Source organism: Megalops cyprinoides, chromosome 8, assembly GCF_013368585.1.
Source record: "Megalops cyprinoides isolate fMegCyp1 chromosome 8, fMegCyp1.pri, whole genome shotgun sequence".
In the NCBI taxonomy this organism is placed as follows: Eukaryota; Metazoa; Chordata; class Actinopteri; order Elopiformes; family Megalopidae; genus Megalops; species Megalops cyprinoides.
In genome coordinates, this window is record NC_050590.1 from 4,478,113 (window position 1) to 4,504,665 (window position 26,553).

At 44.8% G+C, this 26,553-nt stretch overlaps 1 protein-coding gene across 3 annotated transcripts in view; it reads left to right on the plus strand.

Annotated features, from left to right (window-relative positions):
- nedd4a (NEDD4 E3 ubiquitin protein ligase a) overlaps positions 1 to 26,553 on the plus strand; it is a 43,132-nt gene that overhangs the window by 745 nt on the left and 15,834 nt on the right. For 2 of the 3 annotated variants that reach the window (XM_036534844.1, XM_036534845.1), the window contains exons 2-10: positions 1,044 to 1,120; positions 2,814 to 2,892; positions 3,015 to 3,053; positions 8,134 to 8,187; positions 22,682 to 22,732; positions 23,421 to 23,482; positions 23,958 to 24,060; positions 24,577 to 24,740; positions 25,893 to 26,013. In XM_036534844.1, the coding sequence (XP_036390737.1) occupies positions 1,044 to 1,120; positions 2,814 to 2,892; positions 3,015 to 3,053; positions 8,134 to 8,187; positions 22,682 to 22,732; positions 23,421 to 23,482; positions 23,958 to 24,060; positions 24,577 to 24,740; positions 25,893 to 26,013 (750 nt within the window). Of the gene's footprint in view, positions 1 to 1,043; positions 1,121 to 2,813; positions 2,893 to 3,014; positions 3,054 to 8,133; positions 8,188 to 12,284; positions 12,478 to 22,681; positions 22,733 to 23,420; positions 23,483 to 23,957; positions 24,061 to 24,576; positions 24,741 to 25,892; positions 26,014 to 26,553 lie in introns of those variants that run through there. The other variant, XM_036534846.1, reaches the window with a different exon arrangement.

Below are 26,553 nucleotides of genomic sequence, written 5' to 3' on the forward strand. Positions count from 1 at the left end.
GTCTAGTTCGTCTACTCATACCACTGTATCTTTCCTCAGTGGCCTGCTGGTGAACTAACTCTTCAAATAAATAGATTCTAACTAGTACTTTAGTCGTAGTACTTTAGGACCAGTTTTCAGTCATGTTCTCACGGCTTGCTACCTGAACATGATGCAAAAAATGCGCAGTCTAGATTGCAGGCTAATCCATATAAAACAATCATTTAATGTGCGCAGACATGATTAAAATAACTGAGATTGACGTCTGTCATTACAATTTAATAGACATTCGTGGGGACGTGCTTTAATATAAGCTAGTTAGCAAACAATTAATTAAGTAATCAGTTAATGAACTATGCAGATGTTTTGGCTGTCGGCCAAGACACCTTGGCAGAATTGATAAAAGTATGTCACGAGCGAGCCAGGTGACCATGACTCAGCTGGTGTCTATCGCAGATCTGTAAGATTAAAGATCTCCGAGATCAGTTGTATTGCCTTGGGACGCGCGTGTGACAACTTCGCCATATCCCGTTCAATCGAGAATGCGTTCCGATCTACTCAATCTTCTGCATCGCGTAAGTGGAAAAAAAAATAGGACTTCACAGATTTGTCAGCTCGTAACTTAGTTTTGCTTAACATTTCACATAACCCTATCCCCAGATTTAACCCTGTACCACTACAATAAAATGAATTTGCGTCGCTGTAAATACTGGCGTTTATGTTGATACGGAGAAAAGGAACACCTTTGGGAAGATGACCATTAATTTCCCCTCCCGAAAAACATCGCTAGGTTGGTTTTAAGTGTCATTGTTTCCCAGAATTTGTGCATCTCCTTGGCAGGTGTTTCCTGTCTACACGCACTCAATAAGTCGCCTACCTAACATTTGGCATGAAGAACTGTTAGACTGCATTTAAGTCATTCATGAATAAATTTTTAAAAAGCCCGGTACACACAATGTTTTAGGCACAATAAAACACGTCTTATATGTGTGTCAGTAACTAACTTTTAGGTGTGTGTTTTGTAAAATGTCATGTTATTAATGCACGGATGTGCCGCTTTTCAGGAGGAAGAATCTAGAATCCTGAGACTCAAAATAATTTCTGGAATGGGACTGGCCAAGAAGGATATCTTTGGAGCAAGGTGAGTCTCGGTGCAAATATTCAGACCTTGAAGGTAATGAGTCAACACTAATTTATTTATTTATTTTTTTGGCCTCCCTTTCATAGTTTGTTCCAGCAGTGTAGCATTCTCCTCCTTCAAAGGTGCTTGATCAACCCTGTTGCTAGCATTATATATTGCAGTGTTTTTGTGCTTGTATGCTGAGAGCTTCATAAGTCACAGGGATCTCAGTGTTGTTGTTTTTTGGGGCTTAAACTGTACAAGTAGCTTCCTGAACAAATGGGAGTGACCTCACAGCTCTCCTGCCAGTGTATTCAAATGCCATAGACATATATTGCCTGTGTGCTTTTTGTAATGTTTACAGTTTTTTTTTTTTTTTACTTATTATTATTTAATTGCAAATACAAATGAAAAGACACAGTAATTGTGACCCGATGTTAGTCCATTAGATGTCACTTTTGGGGGTGGTAATCGGCTAATTTGTATGAGATTGGTATTGGACATTTGAGAGAGCCATTCCAGCGTGGCACAACAGAAATACATAGAGTAAAATACATTAGTAATTATGTGTTATGTATTATGTATTAGTAATGCAGTCTTGAAAACATTTGAACTGAGAATGGTAGCTGGGATATAAAACTAGTGCAGAGGGGCAATATGCATTTTAGCTGGAGAGCCGTGCATCAAATTTGAATGTATTAATGGTATCATAAAATATCTCTCTTTCTTGATGCATAAGTATTAAATTTGAAAGTGCTTGTTGTGTTATTAACTTAATGTAATTTTCTGTGATGCCCTTAGATGGCACTATTCTCTCCCATACTGCAGTGTCTCCTGTTTTCTTGGTTTGTAATCAATCAAGTAATATTTCTTTAGAGTAAAGTACTCAGCGCAATGGAGTTGTCAGTGAGCTATCTGTGAAAGGCAAACTGATTTTGTGCAGATACCATTGTGATAATAGTATCAATATAATTAATTATGGCATTCTCAGTGTTTAGATATTGCTTGTAATTGACCGGAGAAAGATTGTAGCTGTAGTTTGCTCAGAGGCTTGGGGTTTTTTTTGCTTTTTAATGGACTCCAATTGTGTTGATAAAAAAAAAAAAAAACCCTCTGTTGGGGCTCATGAGGATGGAACGGTAATATGAGCGTGCACTCAAATTGTGCTGTTCTGGTATCTCTAAACATTTTTCCCCCCGCTGACGCAGTCATTAAGGGTAACACAGCACCAGATGAGAGCATTTTCTTCTCAGTCACCCTCATACTTGTATTAAGCGAAAACTAGTGCACCGTTCAACATCCCAGCGTGCAGTGTCTATAGTTCTGATAAATGGTGCAGGTACCGTAGATTTTTCTGTCATGACCAGAAATTCAGCCCCCGTGGTCCTTCTGTTTTCCTCCTAGGAGTTCCGTTTAACAGAAGGTTCTGGTACTGTCTGCATGCTTATGCTGACTATGTATGTTTGGTTTTAGACCACATCCCTTAAAGAATCTCCACAGTGAGTCAGCAAATCAGAACACAGGCAACTTCAACAATAGCAGAGACGAGAATTTTCAATGTGACGAACAATGAGTTTAGTATTTGGTCAATGTGAAACAAGTGTGACGATACACCCTAAAATGCTGAACCTGTTATACATGTTATGGATTTTCATGCATGAGAAAACTTTGCACATAATAAACAACTATTTGTACTTCCCTTTTTCCTTAATAGTGATCCGTACACAAGAGTCTCACTGTATGACCCTGTGAATGGGGATCTCATCAGTGTTCAGACAAAAACCATTAAAAAGGTGAGTAGCACTCACATGTGGATTCATGTGAATACACATATATAGTTCATGCACACTCATAAACTGTAATTAATGTGACATTCTTAATCATGGCATTTAAACTGTTCTTTTTTTTTCTTCAGTCATTGGATCCGAAATGGAACGAAGAGTTCTATTTCAAAGTAAGTAATCAATTTGACTGTAAAGGAGAACTCCAGTCAACGCCTGTCATTTTGAATTATTTATGACATATACGCTCATGAATGAAGTTGTCTCTTGCATGCCAGAACGGTACCGTGTATGGTCATTATGACTACTACTTTTGTCATCCCCCCAAATGGAAGGATATTTTGTGTATCTTAAATATACACTTATATCAAACCTAACTGGCTGAAAGCTCAGTTGAAGTGAAAATCAGCATACATGATGTCCCCCTCTGGGGCCAGGCTAGGGAGCACTGTCATAAATGACATCAAATCACAGTCACAAGTTCCCCTTTGATATCACTCCAGAAGTGGGGGGGGGTGGGGGCGGCTGGGGGGGATTATACAGTACCTGATTGTGTTCACTGCTCAACGGGGATTCTGTGTGCTTCAGCGCGCGAGTTGACCTGGCTGCCAGAGTGACCCAGTTTCTCTGCCGCTGTCGCTGTAGTAAGATGTTCCCCACTGGGATAACTCCAGACCCACCAGATGCAGTCAGCATCAGTCGTTTGGCCTGGTGGGAGGTGAGCTATTGGAGGCAGAGCTGAAAAACCGAGTGTGTCCGTGTGCGTGTGTCTGTGTGTGCACATGACTGTGTGTGCACATGTGTGCGCGTGTGTGTGTGTGTGTGTGTGTGTGTGTGTGTGTGTGTGGATGTCTGTGTGTGTGTCAGAAGGAAAATACCAACAGGAAATCCTCCACTGTAGTCAAAGGCTTTGCTTGTTACCTTAAAAGTCACTTCATTTGTTGGTGTAGGCATCACTGTTAATTATGTTGGATGGAGAGCTCCTCTTTATTAAACGGTTAGGTGCGTGCCTGTATTTGTTGAAATGGAGCGAGTGTAGCTCGGTGATGTTTTATGCAGAAGGCTCAGAAAGGCACTACTCAACGCTTTTGCCTGTCAGGATCACTTTGGGCTGACCTTGCTTTTGTCACGCGAGACACTCTTAATGATAGATGTTGTTTATTCACTGAATAATTCATATCACTTCTCTCACCAATTATTGGAGTATCTGTTTTATGGATTAATTAGTATTAGAATATGAGTACATAATGGTGTTTGGAAGTAGTGCTATTAGATCTACTTAAAAACAGTGAAAAGTGGAAATTGCATGTTAGTAGCTGCAGTAGACAGTTGTGGGTGTACACACGATATACCAGAAGATGTCCCAGATTCAAACTAACAGCCGTTTACACTTAGTTGGTTATTTAAACTGAAGCACCAAGTGCATCGCAATTCGGTACAATCTGGCCTTGTGGCTCTTAGATGAGGTCTCCAAATGACCTGGAATGACCCCCTTGGAATATATGGCTTTTACATTTACATTTTACATTTATTTATTTAGCAGATGCTTTTATCCAAAGCAACTTGCAAAAGTGCATACAGCAAGTATAGCGACAGTACGGGGACAGGATGTGTACAGTTCCACAATGAGACAGTTCTCAGCTGAGAGCAAGGTCTGTTTGAGGACGCAGTACTATCAGATCTGTACAACTACAGCGTATAGGGCAACTAATACGATACACCTTCAAACAGCAAACTTCAACAACTTCAAACGGCGCAACGAGCGTCAGGGTAAAGGCGGCAACAAGAAACAATTTAAAAAACACAATTTAAGAAGCACAGCAGTTTTCGACAGCACTGATTGGGGGGGGGGTGGGGGGATGGGGGGGGGGGCAGCAATTGTGTGCTGGGTCAGTCCAGGTAGAGTCTGAAGAGGTGCGTCTTCAGGCCCCGTCTGAAGGAATGGGGTGAAGGAGCTGTCCGTAGCAGGACAGGGAGTTCGTTCCACCACTGGGGAGCGATGTAGGTGAAACGCCGATGTCTGGCAGAACGAGCACCTCCTGCCTCTGCAAGGAGCGAGGCGTCCAGTTGCTGCTGAGCGCAGGGGTCGGGCTGGTGTGTAGGGCTGGATGAGTTGTAATGCATGGCTTTTACATGTGTTTGTCTGTATCGCAGCTCTGCACAGGACACAACAAAAGTACACCCAATTCAGTTCAGTTACTGTCCCCGTTTAAGGAACGTTTTTTTTTTTCTTTTTGTGTGTGAAGGCAGAGGTTTTCAAAGTTCTAAGGGTCATCAATGTCTAATACAGTCAACAGCTAGCTTTGTTGACAGTATTAGACATGAAAGGGCTGTAGTCAGCATTGCCCGTAATGAATGTTTGACTGCCTTTTTCTAGGAAAACAGGCTACAGTACATTAAGTGTGGTCTGCTTGTGGGAGTAGTGTGGGTGTAAATATCCATGGTGACGTTAGTGTACTTGTTATGCTTTAAATGGGGCGTGCAATGTAGAGAAGTGGAAGGGCACTATTCAGTTTCCACTGTCCGCTTGGAGAAAGATGTCTTTCAGTGGCTGCTGAGCGTATTGGTTTTATTTTTGGATTTTTGGGTGGTTAATGCAAACCGACAGTGTAAATGGATAATAGTGTCTACTTGGGGCTCCTGAGTGGCTCCGCCGGTAAAAGCACTCGTTCTGAGTGTAGACTGGATGCGAACCAAACTGTGTCACTAGCCGACAGTGATCGTTCCGCAAGGGATAGGGGTGGGTATGTCGGCAGGGGCTTTGGTCCCATTAGCAACAGCGACCCCTGTTGGTCGATCGGGTGCCTGTGGTCAACGTGCCAAAGCTGCATATGAAATGTCTTCCTCCAACTCATCTCTGTGCTAGCTTAGCTTGTGGACCGCAGTGCAAAAAGAAGCAGTTTTGACATCGTGTCTCGGAGGAGGGCACGTGCTTGTCCACGCTCCGGATTGACAGTGGGGGTTGTGCAATGGGACCGAATGATAACAAATTAGACATTCCAGAATTCAGGGAATTGCCCATTCCAAATTGGGGAGAAAATGGAAAAAGGAAAAAAAAAAAAGAGTGACTACTTGATGTCTACAGTGTAAATGAAATGTTATATGTACTTATCTTGTAATTTGGTCTGATAAGAGAATCTGCTAAGATACAAAATGTGATGTGAGGACTCTGTTTAAAATTCCCACGAGTAAGATCTTCAAATGCAAGGAGCGCAAAACATAACTAAAAAAGTCAGACATTGTGCGTTTGTTTGGTCTGTTTTTTTGCTGTCACTTTTAGATAGTCAGATGACTTTGTCAGCAGTAACAGTAGAGGACTGCTGGGTGTACCTAACGACATTAATATTTAATAACAGTATCCGGTTGTATTGACCTGTGCTTAGGCAGGATGCAGAATTTGATATGTGTTGCCGTAAACTGATTTGTGGATTGAGCACATCGCTATTTTGGTGCAGTTCTAATGTTAGTGAATGAGAATTAATTACAAATCTAATTGAAAAAATTCATGTAGGTCAATTCTGAAAGTGATACTTTTTGAAAGGGTTTATAAATGATATTTGTCTTGGAAGAATTACTTTTAGATGCTGTTGATGTTTTTTTTTTCTTCTTAATAGTTTCGATGGTTCTGGAGAAATATGTGGAAGTGTTTTGGTAATCCTCTTATTAAAGGAAAGAACTCATTTCGACCCATTTGTTTTTCCGTAGAGATCAAAAAAGGCATAATGTGCTTATGGACAATTAACACTAAAGTATCAATTTTTAAACCATTAATTTGGATTAAATGATTAATAGCATGAAAATTGGACTGATGATGCCACAAAAGATGCACTGGAGGATATTTATATGCAACCAGATAAACCCCTGTGAACAACCAATCATTTGCAGTCATAATTAGGCCCCCCATATCAAAATGAAGAAAAAAAAAAAGCGAGCGTTTGGATATATTTGCCAAATATATGCCTTTTCTCTGCGCAGTGGCCTTGGAGTTTTATGTAAAGACATACATCATAAGCGGAGTTGAATGTGAACAGGGTCTGTTCGGAGAATTTAAGAACAAGATGGTCGTGCTCTCTGCCTGTGTTCAATGTGTTTGCTGAAGTCTGTTTCACTTCTGTGGGTTATAGATGCTTATAACCCTGCAGTCATAATGGGATGGGGTTCTGGGGCACCAGGGGTTGCCTGCTCGTGCTCTCAGAGCCCGGAGCCCGGCCTGAGTTTGTCCAGGGCAGACTCCTCTCCTGTTTTCAGGTTCTCATAAGCACAGGCAGTGAAATCATAGACCCTGGCTTGCTCAAAACCAGCTGTGACTCACTTCGCTGGCATTGTCTTTATTCACTCCTCAAGGTGCCGAGAATGTTTCTGCCGCACTTAATATCTCTTTTGGAGGGTATCCGCTATTTTAAAAGGCTCCTTTGGTAAAACAAAGCATTAATTAAGCAGTTTCCATTAATGAAGTAGTTGGGACTGGGGTGTGGAATGCTTCTTGGCGCACGACAGATTAGCTGAGCACTGTGCGTTCTGAGGGTCCGTGGTTCTCTCCGGGAGCTTTTAAAAATGTTTTTGGACTTGAATAATTGCAGCCTTGGATCAGCTTCCCTGAAAAACTGTTTGAGGATCTGACACAAGGACAAGGTTTGGTAAAGTTTAACTGATCAGCCGCACCCAGAAAGCAAAAATTCGTGATGTCTTTCATTCGTGAGGTCTTTGTTACCTCTTTCCACAATTTCAGCCAGCCTCTTTATAAGGAATAAACAATGTGGCCATAAGCATGCGGCTGAAATTCCTGTTTGAAAAGCTAAGGAGGATTAAAAGTATGTGATAAGTGTCTGTACATTTGAAAATGGTCATCACTGAACAGGAACAGATTTACATTACCCAATGTATTTAGAGGAAAACCCAGGCTTGATGCGCTTTAGCCAAAAGCTTTAGCCAAAGGTTTTGATAGATGACTGTACTGAGATGGCCAGGTACACAGTGCTAGGGCAAAGATATATCCTGCCATACTGAGATGTAGCTTGACTCTGGTTCCATGCAAACTTATGGCAGTATTACTGTGTGTACTAAATAACTGTGTGATACACTGCCTTCTGACACATTTGAAAATGGATACTTTTCTCAACATACCCAAAATCCTCAAAACCAATCAGATTGGAAAAACGGCTCCCTTTTTTTTCCATGGGTAGAGCCCAGTGGAGCTGAAGATGTTTGGTGGTACAAAGACGTTTCATTGATTTCCTTTTACCTCTTTCTCAGGTTCACCCTCGCAAGAATCGACTCCTGCTGGAGGTGTTCGACGAAAATCGCCTGGTAAGTCGCCTTATTAAGGCCCTGGGCTTCCTGTATCTGCAGTGGTATCACATTCTGGCAAGCCGTGACCCCAGCAGGGCCATCTTACAGTTCTGTGTCAGAACCAGCCCTCACCTGCTCTTTAGGGGTGAACAGGTGGGTTGTGTTTGTATTCAATGCAGTCCTGTATCTTTATTGTGTTTGCTAAACGTAGCTCATACTTTTATACGCGCAATAAATTCCTCATATTTCTAACAGAGAGCCAGATTTTCGGGAGAAATAAAATGTTCCTGTTGGGTTCGCTTATCTGTGCAGTGGAAAGCAAAATGTGTCCACCGCAGAACGCACTCCATCTCGATACTGGTGTAAAGAATAATTGCTGTAATTGCTGAAAAGCTAAAATGCCCGCTCGTGTGATTTTTGTCATCCCATTTGTTATATTTTTACGGCCTCACTTTTACTGCCCGCGCTATCCACAAGTGTGTTGGTCGTGAATAGCCGATGTGTTAAAGTAAAAGCTTAACCAGCAATTACATACAAATATTAACTTTCAGTTAAAAGTCTGGGCTGTGCCTGAAATGCCTGAATAGTTTCGTGCCTTCGCTTGCCATGAATGGGCCAGTATACCTTTTATTGCTGTAAAACCCAGGTAGGGGAAATGGAGAAACCCCAAGGGTGTGGTTAAGGGGGAAATCGAATGTGTTGTCAACACCTTAAAGGCAACTAAGTATGGCGAAGCAGGGTTTTTGTAAAATATTGCATGCTGATGGCTACCGCACTAAATTTTGACAAAGGTTAAACAAACTTCTGTGCTGAGTTAATGAGGAGTTTTCAGAAACAAACCTGCGAGGGTTTCTTATTTTGTTTTGCTTTGTTTTGTTTTGTTTTAATGCGATAGTGAATGTGTTGATACAGATTTAGCACAGATTTATCAGTTGGTCTGTGTATGTACTGTGAACCACTGGAGTGTAAGACGATTGTTGTGTACAGGGAACATTGAGTTGAAAATATCAGTAGTTTACAGCTTACAGTGACCATATAGTATGTATGTCAGACTGGAGCTTGAAATTAAACCAATCAGTAGACTTTTGAAAACAAAACCAAGAAGAAAGCAATGAAAATGGTACAAATCTGAATGGTAAAGACTGTGTATGCCGCCATGTGCTTGCTTTTAGTATGCTGATCTTAAAGAGCTGTCTTAGATTCCCTGTCACGGGGAATCTCTGATGTGTGTGGTGTGTGTGTGTCTGGTGTGAGTGTGATGTGAGTTCAGGGCAGTGCATGGCTGTCTGACAGATCTTGTGAGATGGGCTGTCACAGAACAGGGCTAATGTGAAACGTCCTCACAGAGACGTGTGTGTGTGTGTGTGTGTGTGTGTGTGTGTGTGTGTAATTAATGTGTGATGGGCTCACCCAGAACAGGGCTAACGTGAAGCGTTCTCACAGAGACGTGTGTGTGTGTGTGTAGTTGTGTGTGGCGGGCTTACCCAGTATGTGACGGTAACGTGACACTGAGCGGCTGGATGTTCTGCTCGGTCATTCCTGCTGCTGACGGCTGGCACTGGCAGTTCTCCTGGCATGTGGGCCCTGGCACGGCCTGCCATAAATATTCAGAGCGGGCAGGTGCTTTGCAAGGTCTGCTGTTCGCAAAGGGGTGCATTTCAAATGATGCTGGTTTCCAGCAGCACAGTCTTGGAGAAGGCATTGGAGAGATAATGAGGTTGTGGTGTGGATCTGAGCAGTGGTCAGGGCTTCTCGTCTCCTCTGAGCGTACGGGTAGCAAGTAGCAGGTAGCAGATGTCAGGTCTGAGGTGAGATGCATTTAGAGACAGAGCTAGGAGGAATTGTGGGCAGAGAATTTCTGACGTGACAAGTTATCACCGACGCCTTACTGCATTATTTTCAGCTGGCATTATAGGCTTTACTTCCTGGCCATAGCTCCCAAAATATCCAGCTTGTTTACAGTCAGACTTTTTTTTTGATGGAATAGAAACGTAGTGACAGGAAATGGCGTTAAACCTACTGGCAGGTGCCATCACACATTTTCCCTGAAGCTGCTTAATTCATCAGAAAAGAGACACTCGGTTTAAATTTTTCAGAAGTGCAGTTTTAGGCAGGAGTTTTGGGCTAGTTTTTGTTTCGCTGTTGCTTTTTTTGTGACGTTCCTGATCTCATTCAGCTCAGCACTCTCCTTCCAACACGCAGGTGCTTAACATTTATAACTTTATAATATCTGAGCATCAAAGGGCTGTTAGAGTCAGATGTTCTGCTTCCGAGCAAGGTCGCTTTCGTAGCTTTTCAGCAACCACCAGTGGCTTCCTACGTATTTCTACAATCCCAGTGATTTCCTAGTCCGGGTGGCGTGAGGAAACCCAATCCTCACTTTGATAGTGAAATATGCTGGACCTCGTTCTTCCTGATTTCCTGTAATTCTATACCAGCGGGTAAAAATATTAGCTGCGCTCCAGGAAGGGAAGAAACTGTAGACACATTGCTGCAGCTCGGAGTACCGCTCGGACTCCTGACGTCCTCACACCGAGGGAGAGAGCGGCTCTGAGAAGCTTCACTCTGCAACTGCGAGAATGTTGTCTACATTTATTTATTTATTTTTTTAAAAGGAAAAAAAAAAAAAATGTTTGGATTCTTTCTCGCCACCTGGAGGAAGTGCTGCTGAAGCCGCGATTGATTCGGGCTCAGTCGAGCAGCTCGGCTCTCTGACTTTAAAGTCGCGCCGTGGCTGAAAGTATTTTGGCTCCTTAAAGACACAGCCCATTAGGGTTTGTGCAGTCTCAGGGGCTGTTCCTTTTAGTTGTGCTTACGCTTCAGAGTTCCTCTGACCTCCCTTGGCTACTGCATCTGCTGCCGCTGAGGGGGGAGGAATGCAGGCTGTTTCTGGAGCTACTTTGGCGGCCCGCTAATGGTCGTAATTGCCAACCGGGATCCAGAGCCCTCAGCTTCGCTTCTTTCTCAGGGGGATTTCGGCACCATGCCTTCCCCGCGTCCCGTTGAAGCGGAGCGCTAACGGGGGGGGGGAGCTAAATGGCGCGTCAGCTGCGCCTGCACTTTGCGGCGAGGAGGAGTAACACAGACCCCCTGTCCGAGTCGTGCTGCGTGGGAGAGCGGGGAGTGCTGGGGGTGTCCGCGCGCGGCACCGGGGAAACGCTCGCTCTGGGCTCCTTCAACATGACAATAACTCCTGGGGCGCTGGCTCTGCCGCCACTGTCCCCGGAGTACGGCAGCCTTCAGCGGTACCCGTCCGTGGGGGTCCCCAAGTTTAACAGCGGCTGCAAGAAGAGCACCCTGCAGATCTCCCTGCAGCCCTGCAGGCTGAGCCGGGGGGCGGACGGATGCGCCGGGGTCGGTGGGGAGGACGCGACGCCGGCCTCGGGAAGCAGTGGGGACCTGGCGCCTAGCGACAGCAGCACAGTGAGCGACGGTGGCTACTGCAGTAGCAGCAGCATCTCCGAGCCGGACGTCCCTGACCGGGCGCTGGTGCGCGGGGCAGTTCTGACTCGACCCAGGACCCAGCTGCCCCTGCGACGCTGTTCCTCATTGGTCATCTTCCCCCGAAGCCCGTGCAGTACGCCGCCCGCCTCGCCCGTCAGCCCTGTGGCCACGCCAGCGCGGGGCGGGTCCTACCAGACCTTCCACCAGCTCCTGCTCTCTGCCAGCGACCCCGCGCATGACAATGATGAGCCGGCTGCCCCCAAGGGCTCCGTGGCAACGGCCATCAGCGGCCTGCGGCTGTCCAAGTCCAGCTGCCCGTCAGTGGAGCTGCGGGACGCCAGGCCCATGCATTCCCACACCCCGCTTCCACCCGCCCCAGACAGGCCCCAGGGGGCGAGGGGCGAGGGAGAACGGGCCGAGCACCACTCCAGCATCCTGCTGCATCTCACTCAGCATCGCCCTCCTGTGTCATCAAAGGCCGCGCTGGAATATTCCGAGCCCCCCGCATGGGCGACTGACCCGAGCCCCGAACCCCCCTGCTACCACCACCTCAAGCTTTTTCGCAGCACCTCTGCTTGCCCACCCGCGCTGAGGTTCTCGGAGAGGAGCCCCATTGCCGGACTGGGGGACCCTGAGAGGGAGGAAAGTGGCGCCCACCGCGCCCTGCAGCGGAGCGTCTCCGTCGAAGTGCCCGTCTCGTGCCGGGTGTCCCACCCCGGGCAAGCCAGCGCCGGCAGGGGCCACCCGCACGTGCACATTCACGTGTGCCACAGCTCAGAGGGGTGCGAACCGCCAGCCCTGAGGGACGCTAACACTAACCCTAATGCTGGCCACGGTCAGACCTCCCCAGGACAGAGCAGCAGGGTAAGCCCTTTTTCTCAGTCAGTGTGTGGAGGATGGAGCCCCACAGTGGGTATTGTGTACTGCCTACAGTGCATCTGCTTTCCCTGTCCTGATTACTGATGAGAATAATCTAAGGCAGATTACAGTGGCCAGCAACAGTGCTGCATGAAAGAACCGCTTTTTAGAAATGTTGATTTTATTTTTTTCCTCTCATACCATAGGCATCATCATTTATTAAATTTTCACAGAGTGAGACAGAGCTCCGTCTCGGTTATATAAGCCTTAGCACCTGATATTAAGTGTTGGATAGGTTTGATATGTATGGGTAAGCGGTGGTGTTTGCGTGCACTTTCTTTAAAATCCTCTAAAAACTAAGAGGTGTTAATGATGACCCCTTGTTGGGGGATCTTGACTCAAGAGAGCAGCTGTACGGATGAAGCAGTGGAACTTTGACATCAGGAAAGAAAACAGAAAGAAAATGTTGGTTTAATCTGTCATTAAACCAGCTGGAATGTCATTCATTGTTACTCCTTTGACTGGCATGAGAACTAATGCACCCGTGTGCCAAATGGCAGTTAACTGTGTCCATATAAAAGTGTGTCCATATGTCTGGATGGTAAACAAGCACACTGGCTATTTTACCTTTGTTTTCCTGGGATATTTTCCCCCAATGGACAGCTGTTGTCAGTTTTGCAATTAATCCAATCGCAGGAGAAGAAACTGCCAGCTCTCCTTGCCATTAACAAGCTATTAACATCTGTATGCCAGCAGCATCTGGTCTGAAAGAATTTGATTTCTGTTGTCAAGAACAACAAGCAAGATTTCAGCAGTAATTTTTTCATCTGCGGTTAATCTAGTATGAAGGGTATTGCGAGAAAAAATGCATACGAAAACACACCCTATTTGCCTTATGTTGTGAAAAAGGGGATAAATATGTTAAAAAAGCCACAAGAAGGCAAGGAAATGGCTCTGTAAACTCTGACATTCTGAGGAAATTGTGGGTGAGATTGATGTTGGCTTTGAGCTGCAGTCATTGGGGTTTTGTGCTCTTTGTAGGCTCTCAAAAAAAAATCCTTCAGAGATATTAGCCATTGAGAAATGTGTGGGATTGTTTGGCACTGCTGATAGAATTAATCTTTTATGTAATATGAAATGGGTTTCTCACAGGTAAGCCTTTCAAATAGTAAACCAATGATGTTTCGTCCCGCTTGTCCAGACTCCCGTTAACCTGAACGTCTGGGTCAGAGGCAGTGGTTTGGCAGATAGTGCCGTGAGCGCTTTCTCCCAGTCGGTCTGACCTTGTGGGAGATGATGCCGAGAGTCAGAGAGCTGAATATGTGTAAATGGTAGCTCAGGCTGTCAGGCTGTTCCAGAGGCTGTAGCACTCGTTTGCTTTGCCTCCTTCCCTCGTGCTGTGTTCTGTAAGCTCTCCTGGCTCCTCTGCTTCCTGAAAGCAAATGGCAGCACGTCCGAGCAAGTGAGAAGGTACCACCAAGCCACGCAATTAACAAGCTCAGTGTGGACAAACATCCACAAGTGTCTGGCTGCACTAGAGTAGACCGCTAATGCCGTCCAAGCGAAACACGTGGAAAAACGAGAAAGGGAAAAAAAAAAAAAAGAATGAAGCAAGTGTATATGCAGTAGCCTGCTCAGATAAGCGTGGAACAGAAGGGCATCGGTGTGCGCGTGTGCGCACGTGTGTGTGCGTGTGTGTGCGCGTGCGCGTGCCACAGCAGCAGCAGACCTCTCCGTTTTTATTTATTTATTTTTATTATTCCATTAATGCTTTGTGTAATCAGTTTAAATGTTTACCCTCGGCTAATTATAGGAAGGCGCGATGAGGCCCCCGACTATATATAAGCAGCCTCCGAAATACTTCTCTCGACTCCGGGTAGTCTGGCCTGTCCATTCAAATTTAACAGCATGATATAACAGGACCGCACGGGCCTGGGCCGTGTAACGGAGCAGGGGAGACTCTGTGTGTGTGTGTGTGTGTGTGTGTGTGTGTGTGTGTGTGTGTGTGTGTGTGTGTGTGTGTGAGGTGACGTTGCCCCTACCAGGGAGCGTGTTTGGAAAGCATTGGGTGTTGGCCTCTGCCTCCAGGTTTAACAGCTTGTCAGGAACGCCCTGCCATGGCAGTTAACCTCGGTGGAGAATGGTCCCCTTTACGACGGCCGCGCTTCTGTTGCCTGACTTGGGTTTCCGTTTACCGCATGCTTCGCACCCAAGCCCCTAAAGCGTATATATCAAAGCCTGTTTCTTACACAGCACTGATGTCCATCTATACCTGGGACAACACACATTTTTTTCATTCTGTGACAAGATCAGTTGATTTTTGGGCTCGGTTACAGAAGAAATGCATTTTCTGTTGGGCTCGTTATGCCCCAAAATACACATGCTTTTGCCTTGGCTACATTGATTTCACTGGTTTAATTTCATAGAGTCATTTATTCTCTTGAGTCACAGCTGTATGCATGATAATAATAGTAATTATAATAATAAATTGATTGCATGCATATAGTGCCTTTCAGTGATCTTCAAGTTACTACATTTCAGTACATGGGAAGGGCTACACCACCACTGATCAGTTGCATCGTGGGTAATGAGGAGCAGCCATTTTTGTACCAGAGTATTCACCACATGTCCTTTAGCTGCGGTGGGGTACAACTGAATGGCCAGATTGAAAGAGCCTGAGTGGGAATTTGGCAAGAATATTTAACTAGATGCCGGTGTGCTGTCTTTTCCAGGTTGAATTCTACCTTACTTTTCAGTTGAAATAACTATTAGATAGCATGTTGTAGCGTAGCACTTTTTGTTGAAATATGGAAACATTTTCCTCCCTGTTATGACTGTAAAAGCCTTGTTTTTTCACCTCCCGGATCTCCACAGTGACTCCTACCTCCTTTCCTCTGCAGTTTCCCATCATAAAGACAAGATCATAAGATATTTTCCCAGCTTGATTTATATTTACCATGTCAGAAATTCAGCCGTAGATGAAACATGATTTTATGGGATTTTCAGTTCACGAAGTTTCAGGGCTGGATGTGCGACGGTCAAAAAACAAATAATAACCCTCGTTCTCACCAGTCTGGCATGGAGGAGGATGGAGATGCTTGCCTGGCATGGGCCCGTGCCCGTGCAGATCAGCCAATCAGGGGGGCTGCTGTTGTGCAGATTGCAGTGGCCATCATATGTTTCCCTGTGGTTTACGATGCAGAGGGGCTGCCCTCAGGTCAGCCAGGTGCTGAGCATGGGGTCCTGCTCTTTGAATTCGGAGAATGTTGTTTTATGCCACTGTAGCCAGGATTAATGTTTGTTTTTATTTCCCCGTTTGAGTCGGTGCCTTGTTTTCGCCTCACAGGGGAAAATGTCAGCCTTCGGAACTAGCTGAATAAAGAGAGATCCCCCAGCATGCACTGCAGCAGTGTTGCCACTATGGCCAGTTCCATCATCGTCTTTAATTGGCTTCACTTTGGTTTCCTTCTGCATTTCGAGTGCTACCTGATGAATAATGTTTATCCATATTGGCATGTGCTCTCAGAATCCCAGACCTTGATAAACTACTACTATTGTTATTATTAATTAAGATTTATTATTACATTAAAACCGCTAGTTGTGGTTGTTTGCTTATTATCCATTATAAAGACGGAATAATTGCTGAAGTGGTGCTGATGGCGGGTTTCGCTCAAATGTCAGTTCCATGTCTTCCTGCTCTTGAGCTCACATCACTGCTGACTTCAAAAGATGTACCTTAGCAATCCTAAAATTTCTAAGACCAAGGACAGGTTTTAGTTGGGCGCCTGGGCCTTCATGTTTCTTCCTGCCCTCCAAACCAAAGTTTGTCGTGTGCCGCAGCCGGGACCGACTGTCGTGATCTTGGGGCGGGTCCGTGGGTTGTTCTGGAAGACTGCTGAGTGTAGGAGATTTTGTTGTTGCTAATTATAACTGCTGTGTTGGGCAATGAATGAATGTTTTAGGGTATGAACATTTCAGGTTCATTTTTTTATTTATTTTGTTTTATTTTCCTTATAAACCACACGAACGAAAGACACCTCTGTTTACTTGGGTTGTGGCTGCCCACAGAACGAGAACATCCATATATGGCTCTGCTGTATTCAAGCATCTGCAGGATGCATCATGGTCCAACTGAACACTGTTAGCCTGCAAAAAAAAAAAAAAAGCGTAGACCTTTTCTAGAGGCTCTGATATGTTTGAAGAGCGGTTCCAGGAAATCCATCAGAGCATTACCCATGTACCATTAAGGTTTTGATGTGAAGAATGGCTTGCGGTACGAACTTTGGCTTATAGACACGGGCCCCATGCATGGCAATGAGGCTTTAAATGGCCCTCTGAATGACAGGTCATGTGACCGGCACGTCTGCTTGTTTTCTGCATGGGGTTTCCAGTGCCGCGGCCATGTGCAGGCATTCTGCGCAGCGGGGAGACGGTTGGCACGTGACGTTTTCCGGCGTTCGCTGGGTAAACACTAATCATGCTCCAATGTAAATGGATAGCAGATGGCTCCGTCCGCATGCATGTGAGTGTGTGTGTGTGTCTATGTGTGTGTGAGAAAGAGAGAATGTTGAATGTTTGATGGGTTTTTTTTTTTTTTAATTGATTTTTCACAGCTGACATGGTAGATTTTAATCAGTCAAGGGCTTCTATTTGCTCTTAGTCCAGTCATTCCTTCTGTTTTGTAATGATATGATCCCAGCCATGCTGACGGATACCTTGAGACAAGTATTCTGATGTGCATACTGCTCAAGCTGGAAATATAGATATTATTTTTTTTTTTTTTAACTAAACATGATTTGACAGGTGAACATTACACTGGTGAACGTTCAGTCTTCCCATTTTAAGTAGAAAGATGAAGGACCAAAGTGTAAATAATATATTTTTGAATTTTTGCCTGGTAGACCTCACATGTTGATGCTATTCTCACTCTGTCCCACCTCCTGAAATGGTCTGTTGAAGAGCATGCCCTCTGTGCAGAAAATTGCACAAAATGGTCCTTCTTGCGCACAGACCATTAACTCTTATTTCGTGAAACATTTGGCTCAGGCCCTCCTTCTCTCTTCAGTGCTGTTAAAACTTTTGCTGATGAAAAGGAGTTCTTGTTTTTCTGTTTTTCCAAGATTGTTTTAGTGATAGTATTCTGGAACCTTGCTTTTGCCTCATTGCTAGATTGTGGTCTTCGTACTAATCAAAAACCTCTGCAGAAAAGGCTATGCTAGCTGGGTTTTTTTCTTTTGTATCGGAAAATTTTTATTGCACCTTTTTTTGATTGTTTTGTTAAATTTCAGCATATTATTTTTTCACAGGGGCACAATTACACTTTTTCCTACTCTGATACTGACATCCCATAATGTCTCACTGGCAGTCCTTCTTGTATGCCTCATTTACAATGAAAAGTATCCAGGTGCATTTAAATGTGGCCACACTCAAAATGCCATTTCTACTTGCAACCAGCTGCAGCTGAGGAGCGGTTGAAAGTGGGTCAGTCCGCACACAGCTGCCTACCTACCACTCAGTGTGGCCGGGGCATAGCTACACAGCATTGGGCAAAAGGAGGCGTGGCCTGCCACTTGGAGTCATCTCTGGCTTCATGGAAGGAGGATTCATTTCCATTTAAATCACACTGATGTTTTTTTCTGTGTGCTTACTTTGCCAAGTACTGTTGAATGAAAATGGCGAAACTGGAACTAATTTCTTAATGCTAAGGTCCAAATGAAGCAGGAGGGTGTTTGAATCCATCGAGTTGGACCCTGTTTTAAACCCAGCTGGCTAGTTGCAAGTAAGTGACCAGGTGCTAGTTTTTTCAGGGTTATTTTTTTACCTAGATAGCCATCAGTTACACTGGTTGGGAGTTGGTAGGAGTGGGGTAGAAAGGGGGAAGACATCTAACATCTGTGACACTGTGACAACACGATAATGTATGGAAATGTTTATTCAGCTCAGTATTTGCTGTGATTGTTGACCCATTCCTGGCTTGGCAGACGAGATTTAACCTGACATTTCCAGTCAGTAATAGTCCGTGTTGTCCTCCACATTACCCCCATTGACACCACACAGCTTTCTCCTAACCACACAATCGTGCTCTTTGTTTAACTTCAGTTGTGCAGCTTGCTGGTTCACATTCTGTAAGTCTATCTGGAAAAGGTAGAAACCTACAGAAATGACCTGGAATTGCTTGTGCTACCTGATTCAGGTGTGGACACGCGGTGTGGCAACCATCACAAAGGAATTGTTGTATGTGAACTTTGTTCTGCTAGCGAATTTCAGTAAACCGATCTATTCATCTATGAGTGAATTGATACATCTGTTATTTTATCAACACTAATATGAAAATAACGCATTTCATTTTCTCTGTATAATTGGTTTCATCGTTACTTATTATTTATGTGAACGGATAATGATTCAGTGTCAGTGTGTGTTTATTTGCCCAGACACTGATTCTCCTCGCTCCACACTTGGTCTGTTCCCCACACCTCTGAAACACTACTTTTATTCTGCTCTCACAAAAGTCACATGACGCCTCTGGCCCCTCCCACTCCTGACCCTGTGATGAAATCTGGTCATTGAAAAACGGAATGAGATTTAAGCACAGAAGATTAAACCACTGTTAGCTTTTGCAGCAGCAGTGTGAGCCCCGTGGTAAACAAGTTGTTTGTATACAAACCTGTGACCTTACAAACCTGGTGTTTTGAAACTGGCAGTAACAGTTTAAGGTTGTAAACCCATATGACAGCACTAACTCCCGTTGTGGCACAGAACTGACTCTGCATTTCACAGATGACACTAAATTCCTAACCCTACTGAATGCAGTTCTTGTAAGTCACTCTGGTTAAGAGCATCTGCATGCATGATTGAGTACATGCATACATTACATTACATTACATCATTGTCATTTAGCAGACGCTATCCAGAGCGAGTTTTTTACAATGTTATCCATTTATACAGCTGGGTATTTACTGAGGCAGTTGTGGGTCAAGTACCTTGCCCAAGGTTACAACATAAAGTGTCCCAGCAGGAGTTCTGCTCCTTAACCCCTATGCTACACTGCCGCCCCAGATATAACGTTCACATCAGAATGCTTCACAGCACACTGGAATCCTATTTCTCCATTTTGGAGGTTCAGCATACAGAGTCAACTTTTATTTTTGTTATATGTTTTTGATATGTTTTCTGTGGCATTAATTTTCATAGCAGTGTAGCACAGGCAGGGTCTGGCTGAGAGTTTGTTTGGGAAGCATTGCATTGGGTCCTCTAGGCATGATTAACATTACTATTAATGAGACTATGTGGATTGTGTTCTCTAGTGAATACAGCTGACACTATTAGTTGATTCCAGTAACAAGAATAAGGAGTCAAATCATTGTCAGCTTCTTGTATACAAAAAACAGGTATCTGCGCTCTACGCTGGAGAATGTTAGCAGTCTAGCAGCTTTTTAATATTCAGACCCAGTAAATCAGCGCTAACTCTGGCGTCTGTTTGAACACCCGACAGAAGGTTGCTGAAATTAAACTGTTGAATTAAAATATTGTCTTGTTCTGACAGTGTTCACTTCCATTTACAGTATGCGTCTGTTTAAAAGCTGTGAATGTGGCAGTAATATCAGGCAAAGCCTTGCTCTGTCATTCAGAATCAGCTGTCTGTGTGCTGTCCCTGTGCTTATGCCACATTCGACTTTGAAAGAAGAATATATAGTAAAATTGCCTTTAACGAGTAGGAAGATAATTGTGCGTTTAGCGTAATTAGAAAGTTTCTTGAGATTCTGAGTGGAGACACAAAATGATTTTTTAGATCCTGGTCTAAAAGCTAAGCTTGGAAAAGTGTGGTACCAGCTGGAAATGGTTTCAAGAACTATTTATTTCCGAAAGAACAAACTGCTATGACTTGGCCTACTTTCCCTGTGTCATACCCCTCTCCATCACCAAGATGAGTCTGAACCCAAAGCACTTCCTGGAGAGAGGATTCTGAACATTGCAACTGATATTTTTAAAACAGTATTAGAACCATGAGCACCACTTGAGATGAGCATTTGATGTGATTTTAACTTGGAATGTGTGGCTAAAATGAAAAATACCTACTTAGGATCTGCCTATCCTAGAGCAAGATCAGGCCAAATTGCCAGAGTATGCCTTTTAGTAGGTCATTTAAAGACTGTAGTACAACTGTGGTACATAGTACACCTCCATATACTGAAAGATGCACACAATGCAGCCTCTGCACTGTGAAGTTAAAAGTGAACAGCAGAGGTCTTCCGCTAGTTCTTGTGTTGGCCGTACCGGTTTGGCGTTAAGGGCTGCAGCGAGGTATACAGCCGGCCCTCGGCGTTTCCCTGTTTTATTTCAGCAGTAGTAGGTCTGTGGGAATGGCGTGGCGCTCCGTGCACAGGCGGGGTCTTGTGCTCCTGGAGCCGTGCCGTGTGCACCAGCGGAGCTGGGCCTGCCCCAGGCATTCTGTTTGTCTTGGCGGCGGCGTAGAGGGAGGGGGCGGAGCCTGGCGGCAGCGCTGCTGAATAAAGCTTTTCATGGCCGGAGCGCTGCCGCCTGACACGATGGAGACGTTTGTTTTGCTCGCTGCGTTTAAGCAGACCCGGGGCAAATGAGGCCCGTGCCGTGCGTTTGGAGAGTCGCCACGGAGGTTTGGGTGGCAGGACAGTGAACAGGGGACAGTGTATGGGAACTGGCTTTCCCTCGACCTCCGTGTGTGTGTGTGTGTGTGTGTGTGTGTGTGTGTGTGTGTGTGTGTTCAGGTGTCTATGTGAATGTATCTGTGCATGTGTTCAAGTGTGCATGTGCGTGCATGCACGTGTGTGTGTGTTCAGGTGTGCATGTGAGTATATCTGTGTATCTGTGCATGTGTTCGAGTGTGCATGCGCATTCAACTACATGTGTCTGTGTATGTGTGTTTGTGTTTGTGTGTGTGTGTGTATGTGTGCGCATGCGCCTCCACCTGCCTGCCCCATTTCTCTTGTTGTGGGCGCCCTGGAGCTCTGAGGCAGTGTGTTATTTTAGCTGTTTCAGCATCAGCTCGAGTAGAACAGGAACGGGCCCCTAGTTGGCACACGGGGACGGAAGCATAAATACATTTTCACCCCTGATATGACTCGCCATGAGGAGTGCGATTAGATGGAATGCAGAATGAATAAACTGAAAGGGGCTCTGTGTTTGAGTGTAGAAACGTGCCTCTGATGTATAGCATGCGCGATGTTACCCCTTTCATGAACCCCCCGCTGTTTTCTCCAGCGATTGCGAACGCGATCGTGGCACGCGGTTCAAAAACGGGGGTCTGGATGCTACACATGTTCTCTGTCTCTCTTTTCGTACATTCTGTCATCTCATTAAACATGATTTATTCCTGATGTCACGAAGATTCAGTGTCTGCTTTTAAAGCCCCCAGCTCTTTCAACTCAAACGGTACAGTCCGCGTATTCTGGCTCCGTGCACTGTGCTATGTTTCTGGAGCCACTGTGGTGTAACTGAAGCGTTGCTCAACTCTGGCTCACCAGTGCCCCAGTCCAGTAACTCTCTCAGCTCCCTCTAAAGCAATAACATTCTGCCAGCGTGGGAGGGGAAACTAAGTCAGTCCAGTGAATAAAACAGAGCCGGAGGATCAGGTGAAGTGTCTTGCTGGAAGGGGAGGTTGAGGACATAGCTGCCCTTCTGGCCGGGGTCAAATGGCCTGGCAGCAGCAGTGTGACGTGTCCTGGGCTGGAGGGCTGCCTTTTTCCTCCATATTACACTGGGCTGTGGTGGGCTGCAGGGAAGTGGAGTGTGGTAAGGCCAGCTTGTGTGACTGGGAGGGGTTTGGGAAACCTCTGCCTGAATCTGTGTGTGTGTGCGTGACTATGTGTGTGATATTGCTCCATCTGAGAGATTATCGCATGCCTGTGCATATGGAAGAGATGGTACACTTTGCACCACTGAACATAGACTAGCAAGACATTGATAATGTGTCATATATTTGCTAACAAACATAAGGGAGCACAGGATGTGAGCATCGAGATATCCTGTGTGTTTCATTGTGGATGTAATTAAAGTAACCAAATGAGCATGTGTGCCTAAGTGTGTGTGTGTGTGTGTGTGTGTGTGCATTTGTTTTAACTTGCGCTGTGGAGTGGTGGCTGGCCACTGGCCACCCAGAAGGTCCTTCAGTCAAATGACACCTAATCCTTTCCAGGATCCCAATGTCTTCTATTTCCTCTGTCTTCCTTTTCAGACGCGGGATGACTTCCTGGGACAGGTGGACATTCCCCTACAACACATTCCGGTGCGTGTGATCAACAGGAGCATTGGTGACGGACGTTAATGCTCCTTTTTTTTTGTAAATGTTAACAGGAACATGCTGTTTTTTACACAGATTTCCTTTTGCAGCCTCCTCAGCAGTGGATGTGTTTTGTGTTTTATGTGTTTTTGCAGGATGGAAAACCTTAATTCAGTAGCACATCTGTGCTCCTAAGCCATACTGACAGATATGGTGTATAAATTTCGTTTGACTAATTTTCCCTACAGTGACAATATTGATGCCCGGTGTGTTTCATGCCCTTAATAGGAGAGATGTCATTATCTGTTATATTTATTCCCAGCTGCAATGATTCTCATACACTGTCATCATACTGAAGAGTTAGCTAATTTTTTTTCTCTGCCCACCCCACACCTCCATGTTCATCCATGCAGATAGAAACAGAACACATGCTGTTTCCCCATCTGCGGTCAAAGCGTTCTAGAACATAGAACGTTTCATGTCAGCGTTCCGTCATTCCATCATCAAACCCGAAACACAATGGCCATGTTTAAAGCAGTGAATGTTCAGTTAAATTGTTTTTCTGTTTTTTTTTTTATGTACATTATGTTATTTATAAATATGTTGTGTTTCATAACTGCATACCAAGGGAAAAAATATGTATGTAGAGATCATATTGTTTTAAGTGTTTATTTTTTTTTCAATTTTATTTCAGACAGAAAATCCTAACACTGAAAGGCCATACACATTTAAGGATTTTCTCCTTCATCCAAGAAGGTTAGCTTTACATCCTTTTATTTCAGTGCTTTTACTTGTGTTTGTTTTCTTAAGCTCCATATCCCTAACATTAGATCCCATTCAAACAAATGACAGTGTTTGAATTTTTTTGTTAACATCTGAAAATAATACTGGAGGCCATTTGGAAACATATGGGCTCAATTGGCCTTGGTTTCATTATTGACTTTTTTCCTTTGTCATACTTTTTGTGTTGTAGCTATTATTGTGTCATTGTATGTCTAAAGCATACATACAATAATCTTTACTGTTTAAAACAGGAAGCCAACATCTGTATGGCTTGGGCTGCTATTTATGGCATAGTATACAGTAGGGATTTTTGAGTTATAGCAGTAAATATTATTTAGTCTCTGGTGTATTGTTATGTAATTTTCCACACACTGTTACGCAACTCTAAGGGAGCCCTACAAACCATGTTATGATTGTAAATTTATCCGTTTTTTTTTTTCTGCTGAAGTCACAAGTCCCGGGTCAAGGGTCATCTGCGGCTCAAGATGACATACTTACCCAAGGCCAACTGCTCTGAGGAGGAGAGTACGGAACAGAGTGAGGAGTCTGAAGTAAGGCTCTATCGCTGCTGAGTTTCACCCTCACTCTTACCTGGACCGGTAACAGGGCTGTTTACACAAATTAAGTGCTTACTTGACATTATTCAGTTTTGTCTGACGGGCTGGCAAAAGTGAAAAGTAATTTGTTCTGCCAGACTTTACTGAAGGGAAACGAGTTAAGGTGCCTGTCTGCCGTTTCTGGGGGGTGGTTATTGATAAAAAAGCACCCTGTCACCATTCCTTTAAGCGCTCGCTGTAAGTGCGGCGTGAGAACACCGTGTCTCAAAGGCCAAACTATATTTATCCCTTTCGGCTGTCTCTGGTTTCTGGCTTTAATGGTGGAAAACGCAGGCGTTTTCTGGATGTTGTGAGGATGAGTTGCGACCGCAAGTCCTCCAACTGTTTGTGGGGGGGAGTGGCCGGCGCGCTCTCCAGCACAGTGCTGCACGATTGCAAATAACGCCGCAGCCGGTATCCACGGCGATGCTGGCAGCTGGCCTGACCGTGTGCCATCCTGTTTTTGTGCAGCCTGGCTGGGAGCTCCTGGAGAACCAGGACACGTCGGGCCCTCAGCGCTGTCACCCGCTGCCTGCGCTGCCCCCTGGCTGGGAGGAACGGCAGGACAACCTGGGGAGAACCTACTACGTCAACCACGAGACCAGGACCACCCAGTGGCACAGGCCCATCGTCCAGTACGCTCCCCCCCTCCGCCCCCTCTCTCACACGCACACCCACAATCAATGTGCTCATGTACATTTCAATTGTAAGGATGAGAAACAATTGTCTTTCAACCAAGTACCCAGCCATGACCTAAGCATGTGCAAAAATTGGCATGAATTGTCTTTGTCAGTGAATGATTGAACTATGTATGTACAATTCAGTGGCGGCTCCTGCCAAATCTCTCGGGGAGGGGTGCAGTTGTTGCGATGATGGCTTAGGTGACCCGTTCAATGGGTGAATTAACAGCTAGCTAACTTGACATTGTCGCATTGCAACCAAAGTGTTGTCTTTCACAAATACGTTTAGGACATGGTTAAAACTTTGCGTTTAGAGTATTGTAGTTAACATCACTGTACCGGTGGCTCTAGCCCATTTGCATGGGATGTGTTATAGAAGTACCAGCGTACAGGGCAATCTGACAATAATGTACTGAACAGATAACAAAGACTACTGATGTGAAATTTAAAAAAAACATAACAATGCGATACCCAACAGATTGATGCCTTGTAAAATCAATGGAAGAGGGTGTAGGCTGCAATGGCATTCTGCAGGCTGGGAACAGAGATTGAAACTGGGAGCAGGTACAGCTACCTGGTGTGAATGTACCATAAACCTGGAATCCTCAGGGTCTCCTGCGCTGTGTGATCGTTTTGGGGGAGAGAGCACAGAAACTGCAGCTAACTGTTACTGGGATGCTGATTTAAAGTGACATTGTTTCGCGCTATGAACACAACATTAAAAGGGCCGTGTTTTAGAGATGTCACTTGTTACTTGTTACTGTAGACCACGAAGTCATGGCCGGATTTTGAAAGTAGGTTTGGGTGAAATCTGGACAGGGAGTCACAGGGCTTGCTGGACCTCTTCCTGCTTCAGCTTTCAGTTGTTTAATTGAAGGTCATTAGAGTCACTTTAACGTGGCTGTGTGTCACCTCAGTTGGTGGACTGGATCAGGTGTAAAGAAGTGTCAAGTTGAAAGATAACTAGCAGTAAACTCTTAAGGATCCTGGCTCTCCATGCCTGGGATGTTCTATTCCTGCATTTAATGGTAAAATATGTAGTTCCTGAGTGATGACTCAAATTCCCAGAATTCTGAGCTTGACTGTTGGTGTGGTTCCATTGGACAGGAGCAGCCAGCAGGAGGCGGAGCAGCGGCAGACCATCCGCATGGAAGCGCAGTACGCCTTCACTGCCCGGCGACAGATCTTAGATCATGACGAGGGTAACGAGCGGCGGGAGTCGCCAGAGGTCAGAGAACTGAAATTGCAGCCATCTCGCTATACCAGTCCTTCCACAAAAACTGTCCATGCAATGTGTAGAGCAGCCGCCCGTAGTCTCTCACTGCACCTTTCATACAACTTATACTGTACACCCAGGTTTCAGAGCATCCAGTCACAGCCTCGGACTGTACCAGTTCTATGACTAACAGTGCCCTCCAAAAGTATGTTAACAGTAGAGTGGAATTTGATATTTTTGCTACTTTGGGCATTTGCATTTGCAATCAAAAAATGACTATGAGACCAAAGTAGAGACTAGCTTTCAGTTTCATGCTATTTACACGCACATACATTTTTATCATTTTATAAAAAGAGCCATTTTAATGTTGAGTCCCCTTTTTCAGATGTGCAAAAGTAAGTTAACGGATGAATTTCAAAACAAATCAAAGTGATAAGGTCTAATATTTGGTTGAATAGCCCTTTGATGCAATGACTGCATCAATGTTCTTTGGAAATGCTTTTCCAGGCCTTCACTGCAGCTGCTTTCAGTTGATGTTTGTTACTGGGCTCT